Genomic DNA, 20,305 nt, shown 5'->3' on the forward strand with positions numbered 1-20,305 from the left:
GGGTCTCCAAGGCACTTACAGCCTTTATCTAGGAGAAGCCTGGTGTTGGCCAGTGTTGATTCTGAAGGAAAGGACCAGAAAGGGGCAAGATGTCTACCCAGAGAGGACTCTCAGTCTTTTCTGCAGCCTCTCACCGCAGTACCAGGCCCTTTGTTGGGAAGGAGTGTCACAGTTTAAAATGCCACCAGCCTTTTTTTCTAGATGATTTTTTAAAAGAACTATATGCAGTTTTGGCTGCCAAGCCTGTATTCATTCTTGATAGCCTTGCTCCAACCCTGTTTATATAAACAAATCTAGTCTGGTTACCCAAAGCCTCTGGTCTCCCTGAGAACCCGAGGACCAGACCCCTGTGGACTCTTGGGGAGCCTTAGGCCAGGCAGTCCAGCTTGGGCCTCTTCGGAGGTCTGGGTGACCTCTTCACCTTTCTAGAGAGAACACAGGAGATAAACAGGTGCACAAAAAGGGGGCTATGGAGAGCAGGCAAAAACCTACGTTTGTTCATGCAACAATTATTGGCCGTTCAGTTCAGTCGCTCAGTCCTGTCTGACTTTCGCAACCCCATGGACTGCAGCACGCCAAGACTCCTTGTCCATCACCAACTCCCGGAGTCCACCCAAACCCATGTCCATTGAGTCAGTGACGCCATCCAACCATCTCATCCTCTGTCGTCCCCTTCTCCTCCCACCTTCAATCTTTCCCAGCATCAGGGTCTTTTCCCGTGAGTCAGCTCTTCGCATCAGGTGGCCAAAGTATTGGAGTTTCAGCTTCAGCATCAGTCCTTCCAATGAATGTTCAGGACTGATGTCCTTTAGGATGGACTGGTTGGATCTCCTTGCAGTCCAAGGGACTCTCAAGAGTCTTCTCCAACACCACAGTTCAAAAGCATCAATTCTTCAGCACTCAGCTTTCTTTATAGTCCAACTCTCACATCCATACATGACCACAGGACAAACCATAGCCTTGACTAGATGGACCTTTGTTGACAAAATAATGTCTCTGCTTTTTAATATGCTGTCTAGGTTGGTCATAACTTTCCTTCCAAGGAGTAAGCATCTTTTAATTTCATGGCTGCAATCACCATCTGCAGTGATTTTGGAGCCCAGAAAAATAAAGTCAAGCCACTGTTTCCACTGTTTCCCCATCTATTTGCCATGAAGTGATGGGACTGGATGCCATGATCTTTGTTTTCTGAATGTTGAACTTTAAGCCAACTTTTTCACTCTCTTTGAATTATTGGCCCTAAAATATTTCAAATGAATATGATATATTTTGCTTCATTATCCCCTATAGCCGAGCAGTTTGCTTGTTTCCAGGTTTGCTTTATAGGCATTTGTAACAAACAACCAGGCACCAGGGCTACAGCAGCAGACAGAACGCAGAAGCACCTGCCCTGTTAGATCTGGGTGCATGAATGCTGAGGGACGCCAGAGACCCTGCACCCAGACCCGGGGAGTTTGACTGCCCGTCCAGGACCTGACCTGTGAATATTTCAGGGCCCATGCTGTGGATCAGTGCTGAGATCTGTTTGATTTGACTTCACAACTAGTTACCATGTGCTTCATATTTCAGGGCTTTTATTTTTCATTATTAATGTCTAAACTAATATGCGTTTTTCTCTTTAACCTACAACCAATATTTTTTAACCTACAGAAAAGTTGAAAGAATTATTAACAATAAAGAGCTTCCAGCTGTTAGCATTCTGCAATAAATGTGCTCTCTTGCTTACTCACTCTCTTGGTCTCGTTCTGTGCATAAAATATAATTTACACACATACACATTTTCTTTTTGCTGAGTTGAAAGCAGGTGGCATAGTTTCAGCCCACATCTCCAAAGAATAAGAATATCCTTTTATTTAACCACATGAAAGTGAATGTCAATCAGTCGTGTCTGACTCTTGGTGACCCCATGGACTATACAGTCCATGGAATTCTCCAGGCTGGAATATTGGAGTGGGTAGCCATTCCCTTCTCCAGGAGATCTTCCCAACTCATGAATCAAACCAGGGTCTCCTGCATTGCAGGTGGATTCTTTACCAGCTGAGATACGAGGGAAGCCCATAATTTTTAACCATATAGTCACACCCTAAAAAGTTAACATTAATTTAAAAATATGAGCATATAAATATTCCCTAATTGTCCCCCAAATATCATTTATATCTAAGAAGTTTTGTACTCGACCTTTTGATTCAGACCATAGCCAAGTATCAACTATGAGTAGATCCAGTTTATAAATATAATATCTTTTTGAATGGAAGAAGTAAGAGGAACTAATAAAATTCATCTTGTTTGAAATGGGAAAGAGGACACTGAATTATCATTTAAAAAAATTTTTTTAAGTTACTAAAACCCTGGCTTTACAGAGAGGCAACAATAACCTATGCATATTTAATCAGGAAGGAGGGCAAAGATAATCTAATAAATACAAGATCCAACCAATGGGCACAGTGAATTGGGTCAAATGTTCTACCTTATAGAGAGGAAAAAGAGGACATTCTTCCCTGCCTGGGGAGCACACATGGTGTTCCCCTGACTTGTCGAAGTGTTCCCTGCAAGGAATGAGAGCCCTTCATTTTCCTGAAATTCCCCGACCAGGAGTCGAACCTGTACCCCCTGCATTGGAAGGGTGGAGTCCTAACCACTGGACCACCAGGGAAGTCCCTGAACCTTCTGATTCTAACGAAGCCATTGCCCCATAACCAACTCCATCCGTTAGGCCAATTTAACGAACATTTATAACACTTCTGTGTGCCAATTGCCCAGTTCAGTTCAGTTGCTTAGTTGTGTCTTGACTCTTTTCAACCCCATGGACTGCAGTACACCCGGCTTCCCTGTCCATCACCAACTCCCAGAGCTTACTCAAACTCATGTCCATTGAGTCGGTGATGCCATCCAACCATCCCATCCTCTGTCATCCCCTTCTCTTCCCGCCTTCAATTTTTCCCAGCATCAGGGTCTTTTCAAATGAGTCAGTTCTTCACATCAAGTGGCCAAGGTATTAAGAGTTTCAGCTTCAGCATCAGTCCTTTCAATGAATATTCAGGACTGATTTCCTTTAGGAAAGTTGCTAGAGGTGCAAAAATAAACAATGTGGTCCCTGCCCTCAGGAGCACACAGAGCAAGCTACCTAGTAGGGAAGAGAGACAGTGCTCGTAATTCGTAATTTGGTAAGTAGGTGATGGCAGAGCATAGGGGTTCCCCTCAGGCAGGCAGCACAAGGCTAAGACTCAGGATCTTCAGATCGCCTCTTTAAAAAGATTACATGAGTCTCCATTTCCAACCAGTGTCCTCTGATAACCTAGTGATGCCAGATGTGTAGATAAAGCAAGAGTCTTAGTGACAATATGCATTACACGCATTCCAGACACTAGTACTTTAGCAGTCAGTAATCCCATTCCTAGGGTTTTACACTGAGATAATCAGATACATACGTGCACACAACAGGAGTTACTGTTTTACTAAATGCCCAAAAAAGGAGGCTGGTTAAATTATTATCCACACAAAATGTATTGAGAATAACATTTTAGAAGAATATTTAATAAATGGGAAGAGCCTCACAAGACGCTACTAAGTGAAAAAGCAAATTATGAAACTGTGGATCTAACCTGCTGGCCAAATATAGCAATCCTAAGTTTTGAGTTTGGTTTTTTGTTTGTTTGGTTCTTTTTTTAGGAATATATTTGCTCTTTTAAAAGAAGATACCAAAATAAAAGAAGATATCAAATGTTAATAGGAGTCATGTCTAGGTATTGGGAGGACAGGGCAATCTGTTTTCTATGTTTTCCTGATTTCTCGTGATAAATGCTGGTTTTAAAATCAAGAAAAGAAAGGTTGAAAATAACAACTACAGTCGCCCCTGTGCAATGCAGGACTCTCCATCACCCTGCATCTGACGGTGCCTCCCAACCCCCTCCCCAAGGCCTGTCCCCAGGCTCCGTGTCTCCTGGGCTCCCTTCCCTTCTGGCCCTCTGGCTACTTCCCTGGGCCATCCTCCTTTCTTTGAAGCCCACATGGTCTGGCAGTGACTTCCTCAAGTTAACGCTGCCACAGTCACACCCATGACCTCCTAGACCCTGCTGACCACCCTCCTGGGAGCTCTCGAACTTCTGCCCTGTGGCCGCTGTGTGCTGGTCCCCCAGTTCTCTGCCCTCTTCCTCCTAAAACACTGTTGTGCAGGCCCCGTCCTGTGTTGAGGTCCCCATCCCATCCTGCTGGTCCTCTGGTTTCCATTACACGCTGCTCACACCCAAATCTCCCACTCCAGCCCACTCTTGCCCCCAGAGCTACGTGTGTCCCCACATCACCCCCAGATCAGTACCTCTCAGGTGAACACCCCTGTCTTCTGAGCCCCCTGCTTCAGAGAACGGAGTTAATACTCCCAGACACAGAGCCAGGATCCCACCCCAGGGTGCCCAGCCACCCCTTCTCCTGGCTCTGGCACCTCCTCTCTGCCCTCCTGAGCCAGCTCCTTCTCCCCAGCCTGGGCAGAGCCTCCAAACCATTCTGTCTGCCACAGTCCGCCCTCCAGGACCATAGACACAGTGATCCTTCTAGCACATCATCATGGAATCTCATTTCTGCGTCTTCTATTTCCTTTAGGGTGTGCATGCCCAGTCGCTCTGTCATATCTGACTCTTTGTGACTCCATGGACTGTAGCCCACCAGGCTCCTCTGTCCATGGGATTTCCCAGGAAAGAATACTAGAGCAGGTAGCCATTTCCTCCTCCAGGGAATCTTCCTGACCCAAGGATCGAACCTCTGGTTCCTGAATTCCCAGGCAGATTCTTTACCTCTGAACTACTTGGGAACCCCTCTTTCAAGACCAAACTATTCAAACCCTGGCCGATCAGGTCCTTCTTAATTGACACCCTCCCATCTCCACCCTCAGAGTCACATGCTCCCCAGGACACTATGTACCCTCTGGCCTGCATTTTTCAGGTGCCCTAAATCTCTCTGTAACAAAGCAGTATAAATATATGCTTTCTTTTTGCCTCCTCTTGCTTCATCTTACTTGTTCATGGTGCTACCTCTGCTGGGAAATGTTCCCTCTTCGGCCCCCTGGCAAACCCCAGCCCAGAGATCAGAACTGACTGAGTCACACACACACACACACCGATACACACATACACTCATACATACACTACATATACACACATATACACACACACACACATACATATACACAGGTACATACACACACACATATACTCACACACATACATATACATAGAAATACATACACATTCACACACACAAGCTTTTCTGCCCTGCAGGGCAGTTAGGTGTCTGCTTATCTTTGCTGCTGGAACTGACATTCAAGAACAGCTGTTTCATGGGGTACCACTCTGGGCAGAGTGGGGACAGGCCTGCCATGGTATGTCCCCACCAAGCCCTTGCTGAGAGCAGGTGGCTCGTGTCTCCTCGTAGATGGAATGCGAGTACCGAGCTGCTGTGTGCACGCTGCAGAACCCTCCCGGGATCTGCTGTGAAGGTATCCTGCCTCTCTCTGATGTGCTTGCCCAGGCCACCACCTCTTGCAGGCGCCCAGCGCACGTCTGCTGGGTGGACCAGTCTCCACCGACCCAGGTGGCAGCGTTAAACATGACACACACCATTATAGTGTTCCAGAGAACAAGTTCTTCCCCACTCCTGTGCCTAGTAACTCTTGTTGTCAGGGCTATGACACATCCCATCTTTTCTGACTGATTTTATCCCTGCACTAATCTGCTTCATCCTTGGAGGAAAGCCCAGAAGATTGATACTTTAATTAAATTGTTTGGTTGAAATGTTATGTCCTCGTATCACCCAAAGTCAATAGATCCAACTCTGTGTTAGAAAAATAATAGCCATGTTTAAAATGTGTAAGCGCTCACATGAGTGAGGCAAGGGGCACTTCCTATTTCTTAAAGACATCCAATATCTGCTAATACTAGCTTAACATAAGGCATTCAGGTGCTTCCACTTCCTGTATTTGTTTGTGATGCTACACAGTAGTCGGCAGTCAGGTATCTCCTCTCTGTATTGATTGCTGCTTTTCATTTTTTCCTCCAGGCTGGAAGATCATCTCAGTTCTCCCCAGATGGCCCAGCATACCAGAAATGGCTGCCTCCTGTCCCTGCCAAACACCCACACTCCAGTCTGCAGTGGGGGCAAACCTGCTGCTCCTGAGCCTTGCCCTTCCTTTTCATGTAAGAAAACTGGCAGCCTGTGGGGGGGCAGCTCCAGAACTGGGGACAGCTCTGGGACTGGGGGCAGCTCTGGACCTGGTGATGCCCAGGATTTTATGAAACTGCAGCAGTTCCAAACCCTGGAAGGCCTCAGCCTCACACCTGCTCTTGAAAAGCCCTCTGATCTCAACCATTACCCCCTGTCACAGAGGTTCACAGGCATGTGACCCCACAGCCAGACCTGACCATGGGGTTTTCCTCCAGACTCCCTTCTCTCAGAGCACTGTGTCCAGTGCTCCCCTCTGCAAGCTATTTGAGCAAGATTTCTGACTGGGGAAGCCACGTTTAAATGTGAGACTTTGAAGTAGAACTCTCCGAACAATGTAGATCCTTGACCAAAACTCTGGTGACCCAGCTCTATCGCTGAGGTGGTCAGCCACACGGTAGAAGGCTGAACAGAGTTAGAAATGTGCAGCCAGGAGCAAAAGCTAGTGTGGGATCCAAACACATTTTTTAAAATAATTCTATTCATTTATTTTTGGCTGTGCTGGGTTTTCCTCTAGTTGCGGCGAGTAGAGGCTGCTCTCAGTGGCAGTGCGCGGGCTTCTCACTGGAGCGGCTCCTCTGGTTGCAGAGCACGGACTCAAGTGCTGGCAGTTTCAGCAGATGCAGCACATGGGCTCAGTAGTTGCGGCTCCCCAGCTCTAGTGTGCTTAGTCGAGCAGTTGTGTCCGACTCTCTGAGACCCCAAGTAGCCTGCCAGGCTCTTCTGTCCGTGAGGATTCTCCAGACAAGAATACTGGGTTGGGTTGCCATGCCCTCCTCTAAGGGATCTTCCCAACCCAGGGATCGAACCCAGGTCTCCTGCAGTGCAGGCAGATCCCTTACCATCTGAGCCACCAGGGCTCACCAGAGCACAGGCTTAATAGTTGTGGTGCACGGGCTTAGATTCTCAGGCGTCATGTGGGATCTTCCCGGATCAGAGGTCGAACCCGTGTCTTCTGCATTGGCAGGCGGATTCTTTACCACTGAGCCACCAGGGAAGCTCTCCAGAGAGCTTCTAGTTGAGCTCACTAGAGACTGATGGGGAATAAAAGTATTTTTTATATGCTAGAAAAAAATATATATATGCTTTGAATTAGAAATGTACAAAGTTTTTTTTTTTTAATTTTCAAGAGGAAATTAAAAGGATATGAACAGATCAGATAAGACTCCAATTTCTCCATTCAAAAAGGAAAAACAACAAGAGGAGCAGGTCAGATTCCAGTATGAGAAACATCTGTGAGCTTTTCTAATCTGCTCTGAATTGGATTCAAATGCGTCTGATCCCTGATTCAGAGCAGTAGACCTGTCACAGAGTCGGAAGAAAGCCAGGCTGTTTGGTTACCCTGGGAAAGGGTCTCTTGATTACAGCAGTTTTAGAGGGTTGCTTTTTTATGCCAGCTTTGATCATTTGTTATTTTACATGTGTTTTGCTAGAGCTCCAAACATTAATATGCCTTCTTTAAAAGATGGTTAGCTCAGTCGTTTACCTAGAGATTTCTGCTGCCAGGGTGGAGGTTTTAGGTGGTCTACTGATTTTTGCCAATTTGACCTACTGTTGTTGAGTTAAAAATGATTTCAAACTCTATAGGGCTGGCCTTCCCAGGTGGTGCAGAGGTAAAGAACCTGCCCACCAATGCAGGAGACTCAGGAGACTCAGGAGACGTAGGTTCAATCCCTGGATCAGGAAGATGCCCTGGAATAGGAAATGGAATAGGAAATAATCGCTCCAGTGTTCTTGCCTGGAAAATCCCATGGACAGAGGAGCCTGGCGGGCTACAGTCCATGGGGTCTCTAAGAGTTGGGCACGACTGAACACAGCACCACTCTTCCAAAGAGTTGCATTTAGGCTAATTTATTTATCAGTAACATCCTTGTTTTACCCAAATTGCCACCAAGGTGACCCTCTGTCTTGCATTGATTCTAAGTGTGGCCTTATCTTTTAGGAAGATTTGGCGTGGTATTACCTGTAGGGTAGAGTCACTGGAGGTTGTCAAGGGTGGAGGAAGCTGAGTGGTGGCTGATGTTGCTGGTGATGTAGACGTTATTATTTTCAAGAACAATTACTTTTGACCCTGGCAAATTCTGGTTCCTTGCTTGAAAACGGTGGGCACCCACCAGGGCACTCATGCCTGGGATCACCAGCCCTTCCCAGTGCTTCTCCCTGGGGAGGCAGCAGCTACTCACCTGCCCTGCTAGATGGGCCACCTGGAGCCATGCTACCGCTGCACCCAGGAGCCTGCTCTGAGCACTGAGGCCATACTTTTCAGTCCCATCCTCCACCTACTCTCATTCACTCAGGCCTGGCTGGGAGCCCACCTGCTGCCCTCCTGCCTCAGTGGACTCCCCTACACTGACCCCCAGTCCATCCTCACTCCCCCTGCCAGATACCAGGCATATTAATCACTTCCCCCACCCGCAGAGGCTTCCCAGGTATTGCTAGTGGTAAAGAACCTGCCTGCCAATGCAGGAGACCCAGGTTCGATCCCTGGGTCAGGAAAATCCCCTGGAGAAGGAAATGGCAACCCACTCCAGTATTCTTGCCTGGAAAATTCCATGGGCAGAGGAGCCTGGTGGGCTGCAGTCCACAGGGTCGCAAAGAATCAGACACACCTGAGCACACACCCACCCCCATGCCTTCTCTCTTCCTCAGGCCAGCACCCTTACTTAGTTCTCCTTCAAAACCCCTTTATAGGACAAATGTTCTCCCCTTGAAGAAGCCAAGGGTCCAGCTTATTGGCTTTCCCTGGGTCATTTATTTATTAAAAAATTTTTTTTTACTTTTTATTTTGTATTGGGATAGGCTCCCCAGGTGGCACACTGGGTAAGAATCAGCCCGCCACTGCAGGAGACACAGGAGATGCAGGTTCCATCCCTGAGTCAGGAAGATCCCCTGGAGGAGGAAATGGCAACCCACCCAAGCATTCTCACCTGGAAAATCCCATGGACAAGGGAGCCTGGTGGGCTACAGCCCATGAAGTCACAGAGAGCTTAGCAACTGAGCACGCATAGCCAATTAACGATGTGATAGTGTCAGGGAAACGGCGAGGGGACTCAGCCATACATATACATGTGTCCATTCTCCCCCCAACTCCTCTCCCATCCAGGCTGCCACGTGACATTGAGCAGAGTCCCGTGTGCTGTACAGTAAGTAGGTCCTTGTTGGTTATCCATTTGAGTTATATCAGTGTATACATGACCATCCCAAACTCCCTAACTATCCCTTCCCCCTGATCCTTCCCCACTCCTGGGGTCATTTAATGAGCATGGATTCCATTTCTGGTGTAGATTTCTATTCTTCCTTCCTTGCCCAGCACAACCACCGCAGGCCCTCGCCTCCTCCGTGGACCAGTGTGAGCTTTCCATCTGGTCTGGCCACCGCCTTCTCTTCCTCTTTTCACTCAACCTCCTTGAGGGGGCGGGTGCAGACCGGCTTCAGCCAACATGCTCAAATGCTGTGTTGAGGCTAGTTCTGAGGCCGCATCTGGGCTCGGCCAACCAAGCACCTCGGTCGAGGGAAGAAGAGGACAGCAGCGTATGGCAGGACCCTCCTGATCCTTGCTGTCCCATTTCTTTCCTTCCCCAGTGAGAGCTGATCTGATTTCCTCTTGACCCTTCCACCCATCCAGTCCTGCTCCTCCAGCCCTTTCTCCCCGGTCTCTGCACCTGCTCACCTTGTCCCCTCAGCCCGTTCTGGCCTCGCCAGGCCACCAACCCCCCAACAGGTCCCCTCACACATGACCTTCACCCCTGCTGAGAATTAATGCCCCACTCAAGACCCGTGGGGTCCCAGCACCCCGACCCAAACATCAGGTTTGTTCAGGACACCCCCCTTCATGGCTGTGCATTCCGTCAGCACTAAGGCAGGACTCGGAATGAGGAGGCCGTGGGATCCTTACATGGCTCCATCAGTTCTGTGAGGGGCCAGAAAATACATTATTTTTAAGCAAAGGACTCAGGCCCACAGAGCCAAAAGGAAATAGCTCCCAAGGGAAAAAAAAAAAAGAAAAGCCAAGAATGTGACTTGGAATCTTGTATGATTTTGGCCTGAGGAAAGTTATTCTCATTTCCTTCCCCATCCACCAAGGCTGGGATATCAAAATCGCATGTCCTGTCAGTGGACCCTGAGGGAAAATGCCAGCCCTGTTTGAAATGGATGAAGAGGTAGAGAAACAGTGGTTTATCCCAGGAAGCTTCAGGTGCACGCACGCAGCTGCCCTCCTCCTCCCAGCTCCCAGCTCTTTCAGTGGAGATATATTTTTTTTGGCGGGCGGGGGATGGCATCAGAGGATGGCATCAGGGGCCATAGAGGTTGCTCTGAAAGTCTGCCATGTGGCCTAAGCAGAGGGAGCAGGGGAGGCTGGAGGGGTGGCTGAACCAAGAAGACCCAAGAAGTTCTCCCAAGAGCCCAGCTCAGTTCCTCCTCCCTCCTGCCAGGGGGCTTTGGCACCTATCCCCCACTGCCACCCACCCAGGAAAGCTCATGATCCTGTAGAGCTGCCTACCCCTGGGCGCCATCTTGGAACACCATTGACCCTCATGGGGTTTTCCATGTGCAGCCCAGCTCTTATGTGTGGTGCCACTCAACCATTATTTTATACACCCAAGTGTGGTCTCCTGAGCATTGTTATAAGCCCAGTCAGCAGAGAGCACAGACAAGCAGGCCAGTTATCCACTGAAGAGCAGCTCAGAGAAGGCTGAAATCCTAGTTCCAGTCACAGTTCTGGGTGGAGACTGTCCAGTGAATGAGTGAGTGAAAGTCGCTCAGTCGTGTCCGACTCTTTGCAACCCCATGGACTATACAGTCCATGGAATTCTCCAGGCCAGAATACTGGAGTGGGTAGCCTTTCCCTTCTACAGGGGCTCTTCCCAACCCAGGGATCGAACCAGGGTCTCCTGCATTGCGGGCAGATTCTTTACCAACCGAGCTATCAGAGAAGCCCAGAGACTGTCCAGTGTGGACTGTAAATAAAGCCACCCATGGGTTCCGTACCAGAAACAGAGTCCTTGTTTGGGTCAAAAGAGAGTTATCTGGAAGTCAAAGCTGTGCCCCCGTGCCGTGGGTTTGAGGAAACCTGCAGGGAGGATTCTTTTTGTTTTTAAATCAAAGTATAGTTGATTTAAAATGCTGTGTTAATTTCTGCTCTTAGAGCAAAGTGATTCGGTTACACATGTATATGCATTCTTTTTTCCTATTCTTTTCCATTATGGTTTCTCACAGGATCTTGAATATAGTTCCCTATGCTGTATAGTAGGACCTTGGTGTTTATCCATCCTATATATAATAGTTTACATCTGCTAATCCCAAGTTCCCAGTCCACCCCTCCCTGATCCCTCTCCCCCTGTCAACCGCAAGTGTGTAGTCTATGTCTAGGAGCCTGTTTCAGTTTCATAGAATAGTTTGTTTGTGTCATATTTTAGATTCCACATGTCAAGTGATATCGTATGGTGTTTCTTTTTCTCTTTCTGACTGACTTCACTCTGTGTGATAGTCTCTAGGTCCATCCACATCTCTGCAAATGGTCCAACTCCGTCCCTTTTTATGGCTGAGTAGTATTCCGTTGCATACATGTGCCACGTCTTTATCCATTCATCTGTTAGTGGACATTGATGTTTCTGTGTCTTGGCTATCGCAAATAATGTTTCTATGAGCATAGCGGTGAATTTATCTTTTTGAATTATAGTTTTGTCTGCCTATATGCCCGGGAGTGGGATTGCTGAATCATATGGCAACTCTGTTTTTAGTTTTTTGAGGAATCTCCATACTGTTTTCCATTGTGGTTGCACCAATTTGCATTCCCACCAACAGTGTAGGAGGGTTCCCTTTTCTCCACACTCTCTCCAGCATCTGTCATTTGTAGACTTTTTGATGATGGCCATTCTGACCAGCGTGAGGTGATATCACTCTGTAGTTTTGATTTGCATTTCTCTAATAATTGGTGATGTGGAGCTTTTCGTGTGCCTGTTGACCATCTGAATGTCTTCTTTAGAGAAATGTCTGTTTAGGTAGGGAAGATTATTTAAGATAAAGCTGAGGCCATTGCAAAGGTGCTAGAGAGATTCTTGTTTTTTTTTTTTTTAATGAGCTGAAAGGAGCTTGGGTTAAAGGGGCAGTGAATTCAAACTATCACAGTGTTGCTGTGACAGTGACATGAACCCCTTTGAGCTGGAGAAGGAGGGGTGCATGTCATTTGAAGTACAGAACAGGCCCGTCCCCAGACCCTGGGGAGGGACCCTCAGCAGTGTTATCGGGAACTTCTCCCACTGTTCCCTGTGATCTGGGGGTGACCCAGGTGCCTGGTCCTTGCTGGGCAGTATTAGGGAGGTTCCTGCCCTTGTGGGAGGGCAGGGATTCAGCCCTGAAGGATCCAGGGGAGGCTCAGAGAGCCTCACCTCTGGGGTTGCCAGATTTGGCAAATAAAAACACAGGACACCCAGCTGAAGTTGAATTTCAAACAGACATGAATAGTTTTTCAGTGTGCCTCTGGGCAACTGTGCATCAGTGCCAAGCAGGGGGCCCAGGAGACAATTCCAGGTTTTGTTGGCTTTTCCCAAGAGGTGGGGGCGGGGGTGGGGAGGGGGCAGGCCACAGGGCAGAGGGTCTGATCTTCCCTGCCTGCGTGTGTTCCAACCAGAGTGTGCCCACTGCACCCTCAGGTTACAAGTACCCGAAGTGGTCATCTGGAAAGGTCCCAACCTGCACAAGTAAACAAGTCCCCATCCATAGGCGCCGGGGAGGGGAGCCGTGAGGGACTGGCCCCCGGGCTGTGTGCTTTTCTTGGCTCCGGGGTCCAGCCCAGTAAAGAGCATCTTCAAAGAGCTTCCAGAGCAGAGGTCAACTGAGCTCTCTCTCCTGACTCCTCTCAGCCGCCACCGACGCCAAGCCAGGAGAGTGGTCGCCAGCAGGACGTCAGGGAGAGCCTCGTCTGCCCCCAGCAGGGGCCCCGAGCCAGCCTCGAGAGGGGCCCCGGGCCCCAGAAAGTGGAGACACCACCAGGTAGGGGTGGAGCGGTGTCCCGGAAGGGCTCCTCTGAGGCCCAGCCTCTGATGATGGAGGCAAAGGAGCCTCCCACTGGGGGCCCAAGTGCGGTTCTGAGACCCTCAGGGGAGTGTGGTCAGCTCGTCTGACAACCTCAGAGCCCAAGGGGAGGGATCTGCCCTCCTGAGAATCACCAGTCGTCAGGCCGGAAGGAGAGAAAAACTTACAAACACACCCAAGGGACTTGTTTTAAGAACTGCTGGGTGAACACGTTTGGGAGGGTGAGTGAAGAGAAGTAATTTGAGGTCAGTGGCCTCTCTTAGCAGTTCGCTTTTGGAGAGGGGGCTGTGGAGGGGAGAAAGGTGAGGCCTGAGGTCAGTACAAGGGTTTGGCTCAGATGTCAGCTTCCTAAAACAGAAACTGGACCCCCAGGAAGAAAAAAAAAAAAAAGATGTTTTCTGTTCCTCTGTGTCAAATGAGCACAAACCGGCACTCAGTGGGTGAGGAGGGATTCTTTAGAATCTCGAAAGGACTTTTTTTTTTTTTTTTTTTTTTTAATGATCTTACAGGCTCCTTCTTTCAGATCTGAGAGAACCTGCTTGGGGGAGGGGCCTGGCCCTGGACTCAGACCCAACTTGTCTCCTGACCGCCGCCCACTACTTCCTCCTCCCGGCCCCACAGCGCCCTGCAGGCTGCAAGTTTCAATACAGAGGAGCCTCGCTCCTGTGCTAAAACACTGCTCTAGAGAGTCATGCTGAGCATCATGACAACACCCTTGGAGTCTCTGATTAGAGGAATTTTGCCATGGTGACCGGTCAGGCCATCCGTGCCCCTTTCCCCTTAGAACAGGGAGGAACGTCCGTTATTGTGTCTGCAGTGAGCAGGCCCCCACCTCCGCTGTGGTCACAGCTGACTTGCAGCTCCTCCAGCAGTGGGGCCTTGTGGAGCTGGGTGAGGCTGTGGGAGGCCTGCATTCTAGGCCCCTCGAGGCCTGAAACTACCCACCCCCTGCAGATGTGGCCCCCATCACAGTGCAGGGGAGTCTGAGAAACCAGCCCACCGGCCCTCCCCTGTAGGGACCTTCCTGCCTTCTTGCAGTCTCCCACTGATGGAAACGCCACAGAAACAGGGATTCCTGCTGGGTTCTAGAAGCTGCTGGACACCTTGGAGGGGTCAGGGACCCCTGAGGACAGGCAGAAGGCCCAGCAGCGCTGCACCCACTGGCGAGAAAGTCAGGGAGAGGAGGGGCGGGGAGACTGCCAAAGCCTACCCCTCTGTGAGCAGGCAGCTACCTTGCACCTTCCTTTCCTGCTTCAAGGGCAGAAGGGCGGCAGGGCTGTATAGGGATAAGCCACAAGGACCTTGGGATCTGGACTGGGGAGGGGACAGTCCTGGATGTGTCTACGGGGCAGAAGGTGTCAAAGATGGTGAGCCAGAGTTCCGCTGTATAGTCACGTGCTCCATGACTCTCCCACTGTCCTCAAAGACGGGGGCCATGTGTAGGGTGTTTATCCCCCGTGTTCCTGGCACAGAGCAGGAGCTCAAAATACACATTGGATGAATCCCTAGGAGAAAAGAAGAGAGCGTGGCTCTCTGTCTGGCTTGACAGCTCCACTCTCTCAGTCTGTAAAGGAGGGCAGCCCCTGGCCTCAGAAGATGAGTTGGCTGGGTTGGGCCCTTACTTGTGGGGAGAAGGAAGGCCCTGGAGCCCTGGATGTGGGTCGTTGGTAGACAAAATGATAGCCCGCATTGCTTAGCCCTGACTTTGAGGTGGCGTAAAGATAATTGCAGCTCCATTGGCTTCCAGCAACTGATCTTGCTGTGAAATTGGCTTCCTGGAAGCCAGGAGTGAAAAGGTTCAGACTCTACCAGTGCACAGCCTCCCCACAGCCCACGTCTTCCTTTTCCTTTTTCTCTCCGCCTCTTACAGTCCTTAGCTTTGAATAAATGTTAACCAGACTATGAAAATGCATTTTCAAAGAAAACAAGCATTTATCCCAAGGAGAACCAAGGCACTTTCCCAGGGAAATCTGTCAGTCCCGACCTGGAGGGGCTGACCCCCCAACCTTGGAAAGTACAGGGTTGGTTTCCAGCTGTCACCTCTGGGAAGGTGAGGGGCCAGGCTGCCCAGACGTCACATGGCCTTGCCCGCCCACTGGCCGCCCGCCATCTGCTGGGGCCCTGCTCTGCACGGCATTGGCACGTCATCCACACAGAGATGCCGAGGAGCCCAGCCAGACCAGGATGGCATTTGTCTGGACATTCCCTCCGTGTGGCCGAGGGCGGGTGAGGGAGTGGGCTCCTCCAGTCAGAGCTCTCACTGCCCCACAGACGTCTACCAGTGCCAGCCTGAGATGGGAAGCAAACTGTCAAAATTCTGCCCAGCCACAAGTATTGTGGCTTTTAAAAAATAAGGAAGAACGAGATTTTACGTATGTCTGTGGTGGTGGTTTAGTGGTTAAGTTGTGTCCGACTCTTTGCGACCCCATGGGCTGTAACCCTCCAGGTTCCTCTGTCCATGGCATTTTCCAGGCAAGAATACTGGAGCAGGTTGCCATTTTCCTTCTCCAGGGGATTTTCCCAACCCGGGTATCAAACCCGGGAATCTCCTGCATTGCAGTCACATTCTTGACCACTGAGCCACCAGGAAGCCCTTACATATATGTCCCATATATGCTTTTCCCTCCTCACATTTGTTCCCAAAGGATATATGACAATATTGAGCTAAAAGAAACTACAGAACCAGGAGGTCAGGGAAATTGGGGTAGCCTGAGTATTTATACAGACATGTATGCACCCTCACTGAATATCCGTGTGTGAAATTTGCCTTCATCCGGCGTGCTCCCTCCCCAGCCGCCACGCTCTTCCCAGCCCCCCTTCTCCCCTCTGGACTTTGTTGCAGTCCAGATGAAATTCCACAGCAATGACCAAGTTAGGTACTTTGATGAGCAGAGTCCACTTAGGCAAGCCCTGAGCGCTTTGATTCGTATCTTAATGCAGACGGTATCTCCCTCCGAAGAAATGAAGGGAGACGGGGATGTTCTGCCGTGGGAATCTCAGCTCTGGGATTATGACTCAGCAGCATTCCAAACACAAGTAAAGATTAAATATCTCCAGAAGCTTTTTATTGTGACTCCCTTCCAACACAATGTTCCTATTGACGAGCAGAGATCATAGCAGCCAGCCAGGCTTCTCTGATACATAACTGCCTACCTTGCAGGGCACCTCCCAATTTACCAATATATCGATCGACCTTCGCCTTTTTCTAGGACCCAGCACTGTGTGTTCCTGCAGCCGGTCACATCTTCCTGAGTTGGAGGCGACTGCTATCCACGTGTGCTTCCCATGTGCTCTTTCTGCTCTGCCCTAATCTGGCTGCATCCCCGGCCAGACCATCGCCATTTCCTGGCTCTAGCTCCTGACTCCCTAGACCATAAGCTCACACCATGCAGGGGCTTGAGGGGGCTGGGGGGCTGCTCAGGGGCCAAGCTGACCCTTCCCGACAGCCATCCCTCCCTGCCTCCCACAGTGTCCTCTCCAGGGGGCCCCAAACTCATCACCCCCCGGAGTTCAGCGACAGTGACCAGCACCCTCAGTCAACACATCTGCCTCCTGCAGCCGCCCAGGTGGGGACCCCATGGAGGGGAAGGATCTGCCAAGCCGAAGGGGTGGTTCCCTGTTGTCTGCCAAGGGCCACTTTCCCCAGTGCCAGAGGGAGGTGCCAGCCAGAGGGAGGATGTGTCTGAGATGTTCTTTCATGGCAACAACACGACCCCAGTCAAACAAAGGTCATGTCCCAGAGCCAAGAGGAGGCCCGCTCTTAGGTATATTAGTCAGGATTCTCCAGAGAAACAGAGCCAACAGGAAGTGTGTGTGGAAAGAGATTTAATTAAGGAATCGGCTCATGTGGCTGCAGAGGCAAGTCCAGAACCCAAGAGCGAGTGGATGGGGCACACTCGCTTACTGGAGGGCAGTCTGCTTTACTCAGCGTCCCCCCTGTGGAATGCCTGCCTTGTCCAGAGACACCTGCACAGAAATATGCAGTGTTTGATCAGATACCTGGGCGCCGCAGCCCCACGACACTGCCACATAAAGTTTACCTGCATGTAGGCTTTTCATGGCTGCATATTGCCACTCTGCTTATTTAACTTATATGCAGAGTACATCATGAGAAACGCTGGACTGGAAGAAACACAACCTGGAATCAAGATTGCCGGGAGAAATACCAGTAACCTCAGATATGCAGATGACACCACCCTTATGGCAGAAAGTGAAGAGGAACTAAAAAGCCTCTTGATGAAGGTGAAAGTGGAGAGTGAAAAAGTTGGCTTAAAGCTCAACATTCAGAAAACGAAGATCATGGCATCTGGTCCCATCACTTCATGGGAAATAGATGGGGAAAAAGTGGAAACAGTGTCAGACTTAATTTTGGGGGGCTCCAAAATCACTGCAGATGGTGACTGCAGCCATGAAATTAAAAGACGCTTACTCCTTGGAAGGAAAGTTATGACCAACCTAGACAGCATATTCAAAAGCAGAGACATTACTTTGTCAAGAAAGGTCCGTCTAGTCAAGGCTATGGTTTTTCCAGTGGTCATGTATGGATGTGAGAGTTGGACTGTGAAGAAAGCTTAGCGCTGAAGAATTGATGCTTTTGAACTGTGGTGTTGGAGAAGACTCTTGAGAATCCCTTGGACTGCAAGGAGATCCAACCAGTCCATTCTGAAGGAGATCAGCCCTGGGATTTCTTTGGAAGGAATGATGCTAAAGCTGAAACTCCAGTACTTTGGCCACCTCATGTGAAGAGTTGACTCTTTGGAAAAGACTCTGATGCTGGGAGGGATTGGGGGCAGGAGGAGAAGGGAACGACAGAAGATGAGATGGTTGGATGGCATCACGACTTGATGGACGTGAGTCTGAGTGAACTCCGGGAGTTGGTGATGGACAAGGAGGCCTGGCATCCTGCGGTTCATGGGGTCGCAAAGAGTCGGACATGACTGAGTGACTGAACTGAACTGAAAGTGTAAAGGGGCTGCATTTTAAAACAATCAAGATTTTATGTTATGTATATTTTACCACCATAACAATGATAACAAGTTTCAACATTAGGGAGTTCCCTGGAGGTCTAGTGGTTAGGATTCTGGGCTTTCACTGCTGTAGTCTGGGTTCAGCTCCTGGAGAGAGAACTGAGATCCTGCAAGCCATGTGGCACAGCCAAAAACAAACAAACAAAAGAATATATATCTCAAAATTAGAAAAGCTTCATTGTATGTGTCAGAAAGGTGTCAGCAGTGCATGCCTGTTTCACACACTTGCAGTCAGATTTACATGCTGCTCTGTATCACTCCCTTGGACTTCCCTTGTGGCTCAGCTGGTAAAGAATCCTGCAATTCAGGAGACCTGGGTTCAATCCCTGGGTTGGGAAGAAGGGAAAGGCTATCTACTCCAGTATTCTGGCCTAGAGAACCGTGGCCACAAAGAATCGGACACAACTGAGCCACTTTCACCTTCACTTTCTGTGTCGCTCCAAGGGCTTCCAAGGTGGCTGTGTGGTAAAGAATCCGGCTGCCAATGCCGAAGATGTGCGTTAGATCCCTGGGTCGGGAAGATCCCATGGAGGAAGAAATAGCAACCCACTTCAGTAGTCTTGCCTGGTATATCCCATGGACAGGGGAGCCTGGCGGACTGCGGTTCATGGGGTCACAAAGAGTCAGGCAGGACTTAGCAACTGAGCACGCTGTATTGCTCTGGGATTTTTGGGTGTGTGTGTTTGTGTTTACTTTGTTTTTAATTTATTTTTAATTGCAGGATAATTGCTTTACATTGGTAAGTTAGTCTCTGCTGTACAACAGTGTGAATCAGCTCTAAGTATACATATGTCCCCTCCCTCTTGAACCTCCCTCCCACCACCCCATCCCACCCCTCTAGGTTGTCACAGAGCACCAAGTTGAGCTCCCTGTGTTATACAGCAGCTTTTTCCCTCTATTCTGAGCCTCACTACATTCTCTCTCATGTGCCTGAGTAGCCCCCACAGTTACTTACAATGATTGCATACTCTTTCATCTGATCAGTATACTCTAACTTTTTACATTTCTTTCATTCACTGATAATGCACATGGGTGTGTGCTCAGGGTCAGAAAGATCCCCTAGAGGAAGAATGGCAACCCAGTCTAGTATTCTTGCCTGGAGAATCCCATGAACAGAGGAGCCTGGCGGGCTACAGTCCATGGGGTTGCAAAGAGTCAGACACGACTGAAGCAGCTTAGCACATGTGTGCTCAGAACTGTGCTGGACAGTGGATATCAAAGGTGGACTAGACCAAATTGCTGCTCTGAGGCAGTTCACCTGGAAAGACAATGTTATACATGACATGAAAATAAATTTGCTTTTTAAAGGAAAAAAAAAGTTTAAAAATTGTAAGAGGGCTAAATCTCCTCTATCCTTTTCAACCAGGTATGAAAGATTTCTTGTCTAAAGTACAGGCAGTTTTTTACATGTCTTTTTCTAAATTTGAATTTGGAGACTTTTCAAATATTTAAGTTTTATTTTTCTGATTATTAAAGTAATAGATTCTCAATGTAAAAAAAAAAAAAAAAGGGAAGCATAATGAAATGAATCAACAAATTATGCAGCTGCCTCCCTAGTCTCACTCCCCAGAGCCATCATCCCCGTTCATGGGGCGCTTTACCACAGCTGGCCCAGGGATACCACCTCACGGAACCTTCAGAGCTGTGCTATAAAAGCCATTTCACAGGTGGGGAAACTGAGGCTCCTGAGATGTCAGCAGATTGCTCACTCCCTCACCGGCTAGAAAGCAACAGAGCGAGACAGAGTCCAGGCCATTCCAGGGCCCTCACCCTCCTCCCTGCCACCAGATCCTTCACTTGCCCCAGTCCTCAGTTTCAGCCCCCAGCACGGTGTACACACACACACACACACACACACACACACACTGCCCACTAGGAGCCCTGCAGCCGGTCAGCATCTCTCTGTCCTGAGGGTGCGGTGGGGAGACCACCCCCCCTTACTAGCCACGCTCACAGTGTCTGCTGCCCACTCACACTTGCAGCCTGCAGACCGAGATGCCCACCTACTGAAGGAAGGTCAGACCAGGAGCCCC

General features: G+C 49.3%; 1 protein-coding gene across 7 annotated transcripts in view; it reads left to right on the top strand.

Annotated features, from left to right (window-relative positions):
- Positions 1-20,305, top strand: part of ARMC9 (armadillo repeat containing 9) — a 179,153-nt gene that overhangs the window by 154,456 nt on the left and 4,392 nt on the right. For 6 of the 7 annotated variants that reach the window (XM_070773908.1, XM_019978475.2, XM_019978487.2 and 3 more), the window contains 2 exons: positions 6,049-6,185; positions 13,074-13,203. In XM_070773908.1, coding sequence (XP_070630009.1) covers positions 6,049-6,185; positions 13,074-13,203 — 267 coding nt within the window. Of the gene's footprint in view, positions 1-6,048; positions 6,186-13,073; positions 13,204-20,305 lie in introns of those variants that run through there. The other variant, XR_011562129.1, reaches the window with a different exon arrangement.

The sequence above is a fragment of the Bos indicus genome, chromosome 2 (assembly GCF_029378745.1).
Source record: "Bos indicus isolate NIAB-ARS_2022 breed Sahiwal x Tharparkar chromosome 2, NIAB-ARS_B.indTharparkar_mat_pri_1.0, whole genome shotgun sequence".
Classification (NCBI taxonomy): domain Eukaryota; kingdom Metazoa; phylum Chordata; class Mammalia; order Artiodactyla; family Bovidae; genus Bos; species Bos indicus.